Source organism: Brachyhypopomus gauderio, unplaced genomic scaffold, assembly GCF_052324685.1.
Source record: "Brachyhypopomus gauderio isolate BG-103 unplaced genomic scaffold, BGAUD_0.2 sc97, whole genome shotgun sequence".
Classification (NCBI taxonomy): domain Eukaryota; kingdom Metazoa; phylum Chordata; class Actinopteri; order Gymnotiformes; family Hypopomidae; genus Brachyhypopomus; species Brachyhypopomus gauderio.
In genome coordinates this window covers 37,501-51,879 of record NW_027506918.1, presented here as the reverse complement: position 1 = coordinate 51,879, position 14,379 = coordinate 37,501, and the positions used below count along the sequence as shown (strand labels likewise).

Below are 14,379 nucleotides of genomic sequence, written 5' to 3'. Positions count from 1 at the left end.
GGACGTAGATGAGTTTGGTAAACTGATATTCAGACGTAAACTGATTTGTTGAGTTCTTAAATCAGCACTAACTCAGCAGATAATGCTTGTTGTCCTTGTTCTCAAATTATATGTTTATCTGTCTATGGTCATTTGAGCTTCTTGGTATAAGTTTTCATTCCTGTTTAAATGAGCCTGCTTAAATTGAAATACTAGCCATTGGCATTGGTTCCTGTAGTTTAGAAGTAGCTTTGCTCAAGGGAATCTTGAATTATGGCGTATCTGTGCTACTATCTAGGATATATTCTGTGAACAGATGCAAAGCACTTTGTAAGTCGCTCTGCATAAGAGCGTCTTCTAAATGTAAAGTAAATGTAAAGTAAATGTATACTTTAGTTTACTGTAGTTTATGAGCCACTCAGGCATTTTGGGCAACAGGCATGTTTTATGACACTGGATTACTTCCAGTCCAAACGATCTTGGGTTCAAGTGTTATAAAGATCACGGGCTATCACATGATTTTAAAACTGACCGGATTTCCTTTTTTGTTGACTGGCAACAGAGCTTGAAATGTCACTTTATGATGAGACTCAGATGTATAGTTCAATGGCATTTTCAACAGATGGAGTCACTTTGTTGCTCTGGGGGGGCTGGCTCCTCAAAGCCCACCATTTTGGAGCAGAGCGCATGGTCTTTTGTTTCCTTCTGGTGAAGTTTAGAGGTCCTCAGACTCTTTTAATTATGGGCTCGTTATCCTCAGATGTTTCCAAGATGCATCACACTTGCTAATTCAATTGTCGAAAGTGGCCCAAATCCCTTAGAGGTGAAGGCTGTGTCTGATCACCATGGAAACTGTGACTGGCTAATCCCACCATGTATTCAGTCTGCTAACTTTATTTGTTGGCATTTGTGTCGAAGTATAAACCGTAGGAGGCAGTGAAGACCTCTGATGAGTAAGTGGCATGGACATGAAAGGTTTCCACTAGTAAAAACTATGGACAAAGACTTCAGTGGAGACTCGTCTTTCACTGACAGCTTTGGATGGTGGTTTGACGCTGGCCAGACTAAGACGGCGCATGACACAACTGCTGCTCGAACCTCTGATTCCCATCAGCACGGTGCAGCATGTAAGAGCTGTGTCATCATGATGGAAGCTACGCGGCCCTGCAGGTTTGTCCGAACCCATTTCTCGTCTTGTCAGGAAGCGTCAGGAAGTGTTACTTGAGCTCCGGGTAGAAAGAATAACAGCCACAACACATCTTTGCACTCTGGCTATTGTCCTCCGGTACAAGTTGAATCAAGCCACTTTCTGGACGTGTTTGTGTTTGTGTTACACTGCTGGCTCTGTCCTTTCCTTCTTTCTGGACGTGTTTGTGTTTGTGTTACACTGCTGGCTCTGTTCTTTCCTTCTTTCTGGAGCCTCATCAGGTTTGTCTCATGCCATCTGCTGAGAGACTCAGTGGTTTTGTATAGTGCGTGAGACACGTCTTTGTCCAGGAAGACGGCTGGGGCCTCCCGCTCACCCCCTCCCCAGTGCCGATACCTTCAGACGGACGGGGCCTCCCGCTCACCCCCTCCCCAGCTACCTTCAGCAGCTCCAGATGCGCCGTTCTTTCATGCCGCCCGTCCTTCGTGCTAGCGTGCTAGCGCTCCCGATGGACAAGGACTGCCGAGTGTGCCAGTGGGCCGTTTGATGGAGGTCTGGGCTGGGGACGGGAATGTCTCCGCACTCTCCAGAGCAGGTTTCCGTTCGTTAGCTCCACTCTCCCACCAACGCAGCCGCCATTGTTGCTGGAGGCCAGCTTATGGGGTAGTTTGTTGTAGCTTTGGCCTCAGACTCTAGAGCAGGACTATTCAACTGGCGGGCCGCAGGCCAGAACCGTCCCTTTAATGAATTTGTACCGGCCCATCTCCCCATAAATAATAATAAATATTTGATAAACCGCCGTAAAAATAAATAACATTTTATTTGCAACATTTTACGACACCGTGTTGAAATTTACGTTCGAATTTATGTTCGCAAATTTACGTTTACGCCCCCCCCCCCCTCAACAAATTACAGTATTGGTATAGGTCTGAAACTTGTCTGGCCCACAGGTCAGAGCTCTCTGTCTAATCTGGCCCGCAAAAGAATATAGTTGAATAGCCCTGCTCTAGAGGCTTAAATGACATTAGAAGTCATGCAACAGCACCGTAACTTCTTGCTGTGGGAGCCCATCGTCTTTGCATGGAAAGTCGCAACTTCAGCACGTGCTGTATGCGTTAATGCGTGTGCACTAAAGCATGACAGTGAACTGCCTGCATTCTGGCCCTCCAGTTATGACGCTGAACTACCTCAGTTCTTATCGTAGCATGCGTTCTGTGGTTCAGGGGTGGCCCCCTTGACTCAGTGTACACGTTATCAGAGCCCTGGAGTCATGTTAGGACTGGAGCAGGGAAGAGATCGTACTCTCAAGCAGCCCTGTGCCATTTTGTTCTCAGCAGCGCTGACACCTTGGAATGCACCATACGAGTCCTGGAGCACGTTTGTGTCAAGAGGTGAAAAGACATGGATCGAGGGTTTCCTTAGAAACATCCATAGTCTCCATCGCCTTGAGTAGGTCAGGGGTGCCATGGCGTGTTCCTGAGTATCAGCTGCAGTTCAAATGTCAAACTAAAGTTCTTTCTCTCCTTCAGGGAGACCCTGGGCCTGAGGGACCACGTGGACTAGCTGGCATTGTGGGACCTCAGGTATTGACCAGCTTTGCTAGTCAATATGTTCTTTCATAATCTCAGTGGTGGACACTGACACAAGTTATGTCCCTCCCATCTGTTCTCTCATTGGCAGGGCCTGTCTGGAGGGGTGGGGCCACCTGGATTGAAAGGTGATAAGGTGATCTAAATATTTATTTTATTGCAGTGCATCTGTAAATTGTGTAATCCTTGGTTACAGGTAGTTTGACTTTCTCCACAGCTGTAATTCAAGTTTAACACAAGTTATATTTGGAAGAAATGCTTTATGTGTTTGGACAAAGCTTTCTGCCAAGTCAAAAACATTTGTTCTAGTAATTGAATTCTTCTTATCTGTGGTAATGGTGTTAGCTGTCATGTTGCGACCCAGACAGTTCTGAGAGTGTATACAGGATCATAAGACCTGCTGCTAGCATAACCCTCTGTGCTGGATTCGTTCTCTGTGACGCTGTATAATCTAGGGTGAACTGCTCTTTGCATATAATCTCTAACACTGTATAATCTAGGGTGAACCTGGATCAAGAGGTGAGCCAGGAGAATACGGTTACCAAGGAGACAAAGTAAGAATATGATGGATAAATTTGTGGGGGATTTAAATAACCTATGAATATTTATGAGACTGAAAATATTAGGCAACTGGTAACATTTGCTGCTGTTTTTGTTAAGGGGTAATACAGTGTGACTAATTATTCGTAGTCTATGACGTCTCCTGTGCATGTTTTAGACATATGAAGGTGTTAATCTGCATCTGTGTTCTTCTGGATTAGTGTGTGTCAGTGTGGTATCTGTCAGCCTACCAGTCACACCATGTGTGTGGAGGTCTGTCAGAGATGGGGTGTCTCATAATGATGTCATCTAATGTTGTCAGGGGGCTGCAGGAGTACCAGGACCGCCCGGACCACGTGGAAAACCCGGACCGCCGGTATGTTTGTTGTTCGTTACCATGGAGCTCTCAGAGCTCCCTTTTTAAAACAATTACTGTTCGTTATGTGCTGTTGCATGCAGGAAACAGCTGTGCAGTCTGCAGATCAGCGTCCCCGTTTACCGTGTGGTTCGTTAAGTGTGGTTCGTTAATCGTGGTTCGTTAATCGTGGTTCGTTAATCGTGGTTGGTTAAGTGTGGTTTGTTAAGCGTGGTTGGTTAAGCGTGGTTGGTTAAGCGTGGTTGGTTAAGCGTGGTTGGTTAAGCGTGGTTCGTTAAGCGTGGTTCATTAAGTGTGATTCGTTAAGCGTGGTTCGTTTAGCATGGTTCGTTAAGTGTGGTTCATACGTACGTCTCTAGCTCTTACAAGATGGAGCTTGCGGACTGATGAGCGATTCGTGCCCGTTTAAAAATGGGTCGACCTGGTGCTCAGGAGTGTTGTTGTGGCATGCTCTGTGGCCGTGGCAAGCTGTGTTTGCTTGGAGGACGGCTGCTGTCGCATCCACCGCCCAAAGGCGTCAGTGCTGATTTGACTAAGTTCTGAGGTACGGGAAAATCCAGAGCAAGCAAAACACAAGTCATGGAAGGACAAAAGATGGGATTAAGTGAGAGAGGGTAAAGGGGAGAGGGGTAGGAGTGAGTGAGTGAGTGAGTGAGTGAGTGAGTGAGTGAGTGAGAGAGAGCGCGAGAATAAGAAACTTTCTAGTAATAATCCAATGTGCCCCTTGCTGGGTACACATTTGTGTGTGTGTGTGTGTGTGTGTGTGTGTGTGTGTGTGTGTGTGTGTGTGTGTGTGTGTGTGTGTGTGTGTGTGTGTGTGTAAAATTGTTGACTTTATTGGTTGAGGTTTACACTCTGTCACTCTTATCCTGTTTGAAAGGGGAAGACAGGTGATGTAGGAGCCCCCGGACCTGCTGGGCCTCCTGGGCCTGAGGTAAGAGCAAAGAAGTGCACCCATTAGCATCTCATTAACTTGCATTAGCATATTATTAGCATCTCATTAGCATCTTATTAGTCTCAATATCAAAACTCCACAAAGGCACACAGTATTTCCTGAAGCTTTTCAGGATCTGTCGGTTGATCTGTCTACCTATACATGGACTTGTACAAGAGTCAGAAGACCAAAGATATGAGATGACCAATAATAGGTTTATTAATAGTTATTGTGATGTCACATGACCTTCAATAGCAAACTGTAAAGTAAGCATACTGTAAACATCTTGGTTAACTCCAACATCTTGAGAGTTTTAGATGTTGTTCATGTATGGTGACCTAAAGGACCCAAAGTTTACAGAGTAATTCAAGCTTTTGGGGCAGTATGTTACACACAGACTTCAATCTGGTCCTGGGTAGAATGTGTGACTTTATGATGCACTGATGTACAAAAAGTATCTTCTGTTAAAAAATGAACAGTTCACTATCACTCTGTTACGTTACCAGTTCAGTTTCTCTCTGTTAAATTTACCAGTTCAGTTTCTCTCTGTTACATTACTATTTCAGTTTCTCTGTTACAGGGGTGTTATGAACAGAGATCCTTGTGGCAAAATTGTACCTGTGATTATTGTAGCCGAGATCAGACTCTTCACAATCTGATATGCCTCACACAGTCATAGGAATCATTCAGTCAGAAGTGTCTGATTCACAGTTGCTACCCTCTGTGAGCTGCACAAGTCCCAACATGCCGTGCGGCGTGGGGGAGAAACGTCGCTGTAGCTCCCTGCACTGCTTCATCTCAGCTGCTTCCTGTGGACACATCTCGCCAGAACGGGCTTTTGAGGAAGAGGAGAGTTTGTCACTCATCCTCTTCCTCTTCTTTGGCTCTCCAGGGGTTTCCAGGTGATATCGGTGTTCCAGGTCCCAACGGCCCACTGGGATTAAAGGTGCTTTCAGTTGGTTGTACTCAGATAGATCAGTAGAAGGTAGAGCAGGTGGTTCTACTCAGATTAATAAATATGATGTATAGCCTTCAGTTTTGTGAGAAGTGACAAACGTATTAACAGTCTGATGGATTAACAAATGGATTAACAGTTGAATTTCACCTGCAGGGTGTTGAAGGGGCCCGGGGTCCTCCGGGGCCTCCAGGGCCAAAGGGAACAGAGGTGAGACGTTCCTCACTTCATCTACATACCTCTACACACCTGTGTGTGTGTGTTGGCCCCCAACCCTGCATCTCTACATACAACACACAAGCACATATTCATGGACACAGCCAGAGAAACACACACACACACACACACACACACACATCAAAGAGTGTGTGGAGTGACCCACACACCTTCATGATAAAAGTCCTGGCATGTCTGCTTCCCACAGTGTGTGTGTGTGTGTGTGTGTGTGTGTGTGTGTGTGTGTGTGTGTGTGTGTGTGTGTGTGTGTGTGTGTGTGTGTGTGTGTGTGTGTGTGCATGCATTTGTGCGTGTGGCTTATTAACAGTGATGTGTAGATAGATTTCACATAGCCAGCTGTATGTCACACACACACACACACACACACACACACACACACACACACACACACACACACACACAGAGGTATTCCATCCTTCCATCTATATCCTCCTTTTTTCCTCCTGCTCTCTCTCTCTCCCTCTCTCCCTCTCTCTCTCTCTCTCTCCCTCTCTCTCTCTCTCTCTCTCTCTCTCCCTCTCTCTCTCTCTCTCTCTCTCTCTCTCTCTCTCCCTCTCTCCCTCTCTCTCTCTCTCTGTCAGTGATGTGTACATTGAGCTTGTGCTTGTCTTTGTCATGGGGAGCATCAGTAGTTTGTGTACTGGTGGAGTTCCTTATGCTCATGTCTCTCTACAGGGTGATGAAGGACCTTTGGGTCCACCTGGCGGACCTGGTCCCACTGTAAGTGTGTGTCTGTGTGTGTGTGTGTGTGTGTGTGTGTGTGTGTGTGTGTGTGTGTGTGTGTGTGTGTGTGTGTGTCTGTGTGTGTGTGTGTGATAATGTGTGTGCGTGCGTGTGTGTGCACGCGCGCGCGTGTATGATAATGTGTGTGTGCATGCGTGTGTGTGTGTGCATGTATGTGTGCGTGTGTGTGTGTGTGTGTGCGTGTGTGTGTGTGTGTGTGTGCACGCATTTCTCTATGGAGTTTGTACTTCCTTACTGTTCCTTACTGGGTGTGTGTGTGTGTGTGTGTGTGTTTCAGGGCAGACCTGGAAGGAAAGGTTATATTGGCGAAGCAGGTCCTGAAGGAGCGAAGGTAAAATCAGCACCTTCCATCCTCATCCTCGTGTGTGTGTGTGTGTGTGTGTGTGTGTGTGTGTGTGCGCGTGTGCATGCGCGTGTGCATGCGCGTGTGCATGCGCGTGAGCGTGTGTGTGTGTGCATCAGTGTGTGTGTGTGTGTGTGTGCGTGAGTGTGTGTGTGTGTGTGTGTGTGTGTATGTGTGTGTGTGTGTGTGTGTGTGATGTCTGTGCTCTGTGCCCATGACATCAAACTTCCCCTGTTAATGTGACGTTTAATGGTCTTAATGGCCTTGCTCTGTGGTTTCGTGGCACCTGTGTGCTGCGTCACCATGGGAAACGGGCTCTCAGATTCACGTGAATATTCAGTCCTTCAGACGCCTGGTGGCCGGGTCAGCGGACGTCCCTTTAAGACGGCTCCATTAAAGGGGATGTTGCTGTGGCCATAAACCTGCTCTAGTTGTGATGGCACAGGAATTCTGCACGGGCTGTCATTATAGAAGCACGCGCACGGTCACACGTGCACAGAAGCCACATGCACAGAAGTCACGTGCACAGAAGTCACGGAACATCTCACACTGCTGGGGGGGTTACAGGAAGTGGCCTGTTTTGTTGAGTTATTTGTTTGTGTGGTGTTTGCAGGGTGAAGTTGGCGACCCAGGTTCCTCTGGAAAGAGTGGCCCTCCAGTAAGTTTGGGCTCTGGTGGGGGTTTTGTTTTGTTTTGTTTAGTTTTTTTTATCCTTATTTATGTGTTTATGTATGTAGCATTTTCTCATCCGCTCTGAGGATAAATCAAGCGCTCGTCTCTGGTTGAGCGATTTTGCTCGGCAGTATGACGATGCATGCGACTTGTGGGGAGGAGAAGAATGAGGTCACTTGTTTTTGGAAACAAAATCGACCTTTGATGTACAGAGTGTTCACAGCCCCTCTCCACCCCACCCCACCCTGCCCCACCCCCAGTCATCAGAACGTTCTCACAGGTTCTGACGTTCAGATGCATTCAGAAGATCTTAAGTTCTAAACATACTTTGTGAGTTGTTTGTTTGGCCTTCGCCATTTCCTGTGAAATGGGGTCTGTATGGTGGGACGAAACTTAGCATGTGTGGGGGGGGGGAAGCTGGCGGAATCTGCTCATCTACCAGAACCGTGGTTCTCCTGAGAATGTCTCAGTGGCCTGAAGCAGCACCAGACCAGCAGATCAACTGGGAAAGTGGTGTTGTCTGAAGATCACCCACCTTGGTAGCCCACCCAACAGGCATGTCGTTAGGCCCAATCTTCTTCGAGACTCCTCATCATCCAGATTTGATTAGCACTTTTGTCAAAACAAAAATGAATACACACCAACAGCAGTTGGTAAGACGGGGGATGGCTTGGCTCTTGCCCATGTAATCTAAGACCTGTCATGTTCTCAAGTGTTGTCCTCCTGGGGGACAGATTATTTCTAATCTGGTTTGACACACAAGGTTTATGTGGGTGTTGGGCTCATGCTCACATATGTGAACATAGTTGTTGAGTCACTGGGCTGTGGAGATTAGTGGAGTCCTGTGGTTAGACACACATCTGCAACACCTCAGGCTCCTCGGAACTGCTATGACATCATTAGGGGAGGGGTCTATGCAAATTAGGGTGTGACACTATGTGCAGCTTCCCAGCCAATAACATTCATGATGAGTAAAGTGTGGCCACCACATGACACCTTTAGAGTCCTCCCACATAAACTTTACAGGACAATAGAGGAAGTTAATTTAAATCATGATAACGTGGTGATTGGACAATGGCTTTTACACGTACTGTTCCCCATTCTGGGCAGTGTGTGGTCAGGTTCGTCTGCAGGGAGGAGGAGACCTTGGGGCTGATTGGTGTACTGTCAATCTTCCAGTGGTAAATCTGAGTGTTGGGCTACTGTGTCTGATGTGGTACAGTCCACAGAGTCACAGCATGTCCTACAATTATGTTTTCACTGCCCCCAGGATATAACTGCCACACACTGTGTGTGTGGGGGGGGGGGTGCATGTGGGTGCATGTGTGTATGTGTGTGTATGTGTTTGCTCTTTATGCAGTTGGACTCGTGAGCAAACACCTCTCAATATGACAAACAGCACATGCATTTAGCCATGCTAAAATCTGAAATATAAAATGTAATTAAAAATGAAACTTTTAATAAGTGAAGATGAATTACATGTACATTGCAAAATCTTAATACAAAACAATTGGCAAACGCTTATTTTTGAAGAACATCGACTTCGTCACATCAGTGAAATTTGGAGCACATATCAAACAAGAAATTAGTGAAGTCGGTCTGAACGTAAGATGTTCGTTCTAAGACTCCTGTGACACCATCACCCTTCAGCCTCGGGCGAACTGGAGACGGACCTCATCCATTTAACCCACACACATGACTGATCACAGCCCGAGGAATAAACATTCCCAGGAAAACATCACCATGGAAACCTTGGCTGTTTTCCCACCTTCTTCTGAGACCAAGCAGGTCAAATACAGTAAAGATGGTACTCAAGGATCACTGTGTCTAAAAATGCTTGTCTGATAAATCCTGGGAATCCCACAACACTCCCGGCCGCAGGGTGATTGAAACATGACTCCATGACAACATGAGGAGATGGAGACGGAGTGGCTCGTCTGAACGGAGTTTGAGAACTGTGGTCAGTGTTGGAGCAGGGAGCGTGCTAGCCCCCCACCCTGACGTAGGCGTCTCCAGGTTCCCGTTTTCAGCTGCAGGTGGCGTACGTCTCCTGTCCCAGCTCCACAGGAAGTTCTGACTCGCTCCGTTCGTGTGTCATGTGGTGTTCCGACTCCAGGAGCTGTTTCTTCTTTTTTTTGTTTGGAAAGGCCATTAAAAAATTTCTGAACTAAATGCTTCCCTGTTGGCTGGAGATACATGTGATTTTCAAAGGGGCAGATCGAGTAACAGAGGGAATATTTGGAGCAACTGTGTGCAGGTGTCCTGAAGTATTTGTAGTACTTGAAGTCTCTTGCAGTGATGAGAGGTCGGCTTTATTCTTGTGTGTGTGTGTGTGTGTGTGTGTGTGTGTGTGTGTGTGTGTGTGTGTGTGTGTGTGTGTGTGTGTGTGCTGGTGTCCTGTGCTGGTCTTGTTTGAGTGTGTAACTGTCCTTTGGTCTCCTCTGTCCTGGCGCTGTTGTAGGGACCAGTGGGACTAATTGGACCTGCAGGTGATGTCGGTCCACCTGGGGAGAAGGTAAGACAGCTTCTCACCTGCCATTCGTTATGTCACCTGCTGAGACAGAGCATCAGACCGACAGACCATCAGACAGACAGACCGACCATCTGACAGACAGAATGACAGAAAGATGGAGACTGCGGATTAATCACAAACTGCTTGGAGTATATTTTGATTCTCTACCTGTATCATAACCCAGCCTTGCTTTCGATGTTTCATTGAAGATTTAATGGGTGAAGAAATGTTAGGAGACACTGAAAAGCAGAGAGTTTGGCACATTCATACATTTGGCCAGAGTTTCAGTTTAGTCCTTGAAGAATGTCCCTCAGTGGCTCACCTATGAAGCCTCTTGGTTCGTGACTGTGTTTGTGTGCCTTTGCATAACCTGGGGGTCTTTCACAGGGCGATCGCGGACCAGCTGGGCCGTTGGGTCCACCAGGCGAGAAGGGCCCGATGGTAAGTACAGTGCTTGAACACACACACACACACACACACACACACACACACACACACACACACACACACACTCATTCAGGTGGATAAAGTCTCAGGGAGCTGAGGTGCTCTATGGATCTATTACTCTAGTTTCTAAATTGGTGTTCATTTGGCTAGTAGTCTTTTGGGTTATATTATTTATATGACCATCTGTTTATTTTGCAGTTGAAACATTATGGAGGTTTCCTAGTTTCAGGATGGACTTGCAAAGCTTAGCATGTTGCTTAGTTTGGAAATAAATGAGTCACTTCAGTAATGTGATGACTCAGAAATTTACACCATGAGTTCATTTGTGTACTTATTTAGTAGTTTGTAGAAATAGGAATATGTTATTGCAATTGTCAGTCAGTGGATGATTCTGGAGTTTCATTAAGGTGGTTTGGGGGGTTTGATGAGCACAGACTCTTTGGTTTTTCTTTTAAGGAGTTCTCGTCTCTCTCTCTGCTGCAGGGTTATCCAGGCCTGCCCGGAACACCTGGGGCACTAGGACCCCACGGTCCTCCCGTACGTGCACTGATGCACCTTCACTGTTTGGGTGGTGTGTGACCTCACACCCAGAGCTGGGTCCCAGTGTGACCACACCCCCAGAGCTGGGTCCCAGTGTGACCACACCTCCAGAGCTGGGTCCCAGTGTGACCACACCCCCAGAGCTGGGTCCCAGTGTGACCACACCCCCAGAGCTGGGTCCCAGTGTGACCACACCCCCAGAGCTGGGTCCCAGTGTGACCACACCTCCAGAGCTGGGTCCCAGTGTGACCACACCCCCAGAGCTGGGTCCCAGTGTGACCACACCCCCAGAGCTGGGTCCCAGTGTGACCACACCCCCAGAGCTGGGTCCCAGTGTGACCACACCCCCAGAGCTGGGTCCCAGTACCCTCACTAACCTCGCCGTGTCTTTACAAAGCATGCAGTGACAGTGTTGCTGAATTAAACTTCACATTTTAATAGAATCTGATTCTTCTTACTGTTTCTCTAGTGAGTTAGAGCAGAATGTAAAGTCTTATATCTTAATCTCTCTGTATCCCTGTCTCTGTTTCTCTTTCTTTCTATCTGTCTCTCTCTCTGTCTCTCTAGGGTCCACAGGGCTTGAGGGGCGAGACAGGGGTCTCTGGGCTGAAAGGTCGAAGGGTAAGACAGAAACTGAGACGTCAGTGTTTCTCTCAGACTTAACAGCTCTGCAGTTCACCCTTCACTGAGTCGGGGGAATGTGTGAGCGCCCCCTTCTGGAGGGCAGCTCTGTTTAATCCCACGTGAGGCGGAGGTGACGTGAAGTGTTGGTCTCCCCATGCTCAACACCGCAAAATGCTGAATACGTGTGTCTATGAGATTACAGCATCCCTGCTCTGAGCACATTCCTACTCCCGTGTGTGTGTGTGTGTGTGTGTGTGTGTGTGTGTGTGTGTGTGTGTGTGTGTGTGTGTGTGTGTGTGTATGAATTTCTGTCAGGCCTGTTTTGTAGAGGTGTATAGCTGCAAATTGAAGGGTCTGAATGCTGTCAGAGGGCAGCCCAGTGAGACCCCTAGTGGTCTGGTTGAGAATAGCGTGTATCGGCCTTGTCCTTCACTGCTTGGCTGGGATGAACTGTGGCCTTGTTTCTAAGATCAGATATGTGAGACTGACTGTAGTGAGTCCATCACTAGATCCCTGCTTCAGTGAAGTGAGATGAATGTGCTGTGGTCTCCAGCGTTCTTCCTCTTGTTCTTGGGGAGATTCCCCCCCCCCCCCCCCCCCCCACCACCACCATCTCCTGGGCCTGGACACAGGTTCTGGGTATATATCAGGGTGACTACGCGTCCTCTTTCTAGGATGTGAAAGTGTGTCTGGCAGGGATCTGTGTGCTGTCTGGGATGTGTATTCCTCTCATGTTGACGTTTGTTTTCAACAGTGTGGCCGTTTCTGCATTGATGTGACAAATCACAGGCCCCCTTCATCCTTTATTCTGAAAACAACAAACAAAATATGGTTTCTGTAAAGATGCTTTGTGATCACTATAAAAATACATTTGAAATGAAGTGACTTTGAAGTGACCAGGCAGCAGCAAGTGGTGGTCGTGTGTGTGTGTGTGTGTGTGTACACATTTAGTGTACAAGTAATTTAAGTGCAAAGTAATTATCTTAATTGTACTGGTTCTGGGTAGGTTATGCAAACATAAACCTATTAATCTATTCATTAATTCATATATTGGTATGTTTGTTCATTAATTCATTCATTCATTCATTATGCCATCAGCGCTTGAGTTCAGGGTAGAGACATCAGTCTCATGTTCACAAGAGTGACAGCTAGTGCATACGGTTAGCACACAGCAGCTAGTGCATACGGTTAGCACACAGCAGCTAGTGCATACGGTTAGCACACAACAGCTAGTGCATACGGTTATCACACAGCAGCTAGTGCATACGGCTAGCACACAGCAGCTAGTGCATACGGCTAGCACACAGAAGCTAGTGCATACGGCTAGCACACAGCAGCTAGTGCATACGGCTAGCACACAGCAGCTAGTGCATACGGCTAGCACACAGCAGCTAGTGCATACGGTTAGCACACAGCAGCTAGTGCATACGGCTAACACACAACAGATAATGCATACGGTTAGCACACAACAGCTAGTGCATACGGCTAGCACACAACAGATAATGCATACGGTTAGCACACAGCAGCTAGTGCATACAGATAGCACACAGCAGCTAGTGCATACGGTTAGCACACAGCAGCTAGTGCATACGGTTAGCACACAACAGCTAATGCATACGGCTAGCACACAGCAGCTAGTGCATACGGTTAGCACACAACAGCTAGTGCATACAGATAGCACACAGCAGCTAGTGCATACGGTTAGCACACAACAGCTAATGCATACGGTTAGCACACAGCAGCTAGTGCATACGGTTAGCACACAACAGCTAATGCATACGGTTAGCACACAGCAGCTAGTGCATACGGCTAACACACAACAGCTAATGCATACGGCTAGCACACAGCAGCTAGTGCATACGGTTAGCACACAGCAGCTAGTGCATACGGCTAGCACACAGCGACCAGTGCGTACAACTAACACACAGCGGTTCGTGTGTACGGCTAGCACACCGTGGCTAGTGCGTATGGCAGTGTTCCTCACTGTGTTCCTCACTGTGTTCCTCACTGTGTTCCTCACTGTGTTCCTCACTGTGTTCCTCACTGTGTTCCTCACTGTGTTTCAGGGGCCACGGGGAGCTGAGGGGCCCCTTGGAGAGCCTGGTCCAGAGGGCAGCAAGGTGCCAACATCACGGCACACACACACACACACACTCACACACACACCCAACACCACGTCTCACACACAAACACACACCCAACATCACGTCTCTTACATACACACACACACACACACACATATAAAAACACACGTATAAACCCATCACCACGTCATACACACACACACACACACACACATATAAAAAACACACATAAAAACACACGTATAAACCCAACACCACGTCTCACACACACATATAAAAAACTCACATAAAAACACACGTATAAACCCATCACCACATCATACACACACACACACACACACACACACACACACACACACAAACATATAAAAACACACATATAAACCCATCACCGCGTCAGAAACACACACACACACACATAAAAACACACATATAAACCCAACACCACGTCATACACACGCGTGTGCCATACATGTTCCTCACACTGAGGCGTGTCCAGAGTTTCACTCTCTTGTCTCTACATCATCACAGGGGGAGAAGGGAGAAGCTGGCAAGAAAGGACCTCCTGGGTTTATAGTAAGCTCTCTCTCTCCCTCCCTCTCTTTCTCTCTCTCTCTGCATCTCTCTTACTCTCTCCCTCTCTTTCTCCTTCTCTC

General features: G+C 47.3%; 1 protein-coding gene and 1 long non-coding RNA gene across 2 annotated transcripts in view; one reads left to right on the top strand and one right to left on the bottom strand.

Moving 5' to 3' along the window:
- Window positions 1-14,379, top strand: part of LOC143496586 (uncharacterized) — a 105,703-nt gene that overhangs the window by 57,693 nt on the left and 33,631 nt on the right. The window contains 16 exon segments of the mRNA XM_076992761.1: window positions 2,656-2,709; window positions 2,807-2,851; window positions 3,216-3,269; window positions 3,578-3,631; window positions 4,512-4,565; window positions 5,458-5,511; window positions 5,677-5,730; window positions 6,433-6,477; window positions 6,779-6,832; window positions 7,458-7,502; window positions 9,978-10,031; window positions 10,416-10,469; window positions 10,959-11,012; window positions 11,583-11,636; window positions 13,706-13,759; window positions 14,255-14,299. Of these exon segments, the coding sequence (XP_076848876.1) occupies window positions 2,656-2,709; window positions 2,807-2,851; window positions 3,216-3,269; window positions 3,578-3,631; window positions 4,512-4,565; window positions 5,458-5,511; window positions 5,677-5,730; window positions 6,433-6,477; window positions 6,779-6,832; window positions 7,458-7,502; window positions 9,978-10,031; window positions 10,416-10,469; window positions 10,959-11,012; window positions 11,583-11,636; window positions 13,706-13,759; window positions 14,255-14,299 (828 nt within the window).
- Window positions 9,054-11,223, bottom strand: LOC143496589 (uncharacterized). Its single transcript, XR_013125661.1, has 3 exons — window positions 10,351-11,223; window positions 10,197-10,267; window positions 9,054-10,067 (listed from the first exon to the last, which is right to left on the bottom strand). It is a non-coding gene; the product is annotated as an uncharacterized LOC143496589 (long non-coding RNA).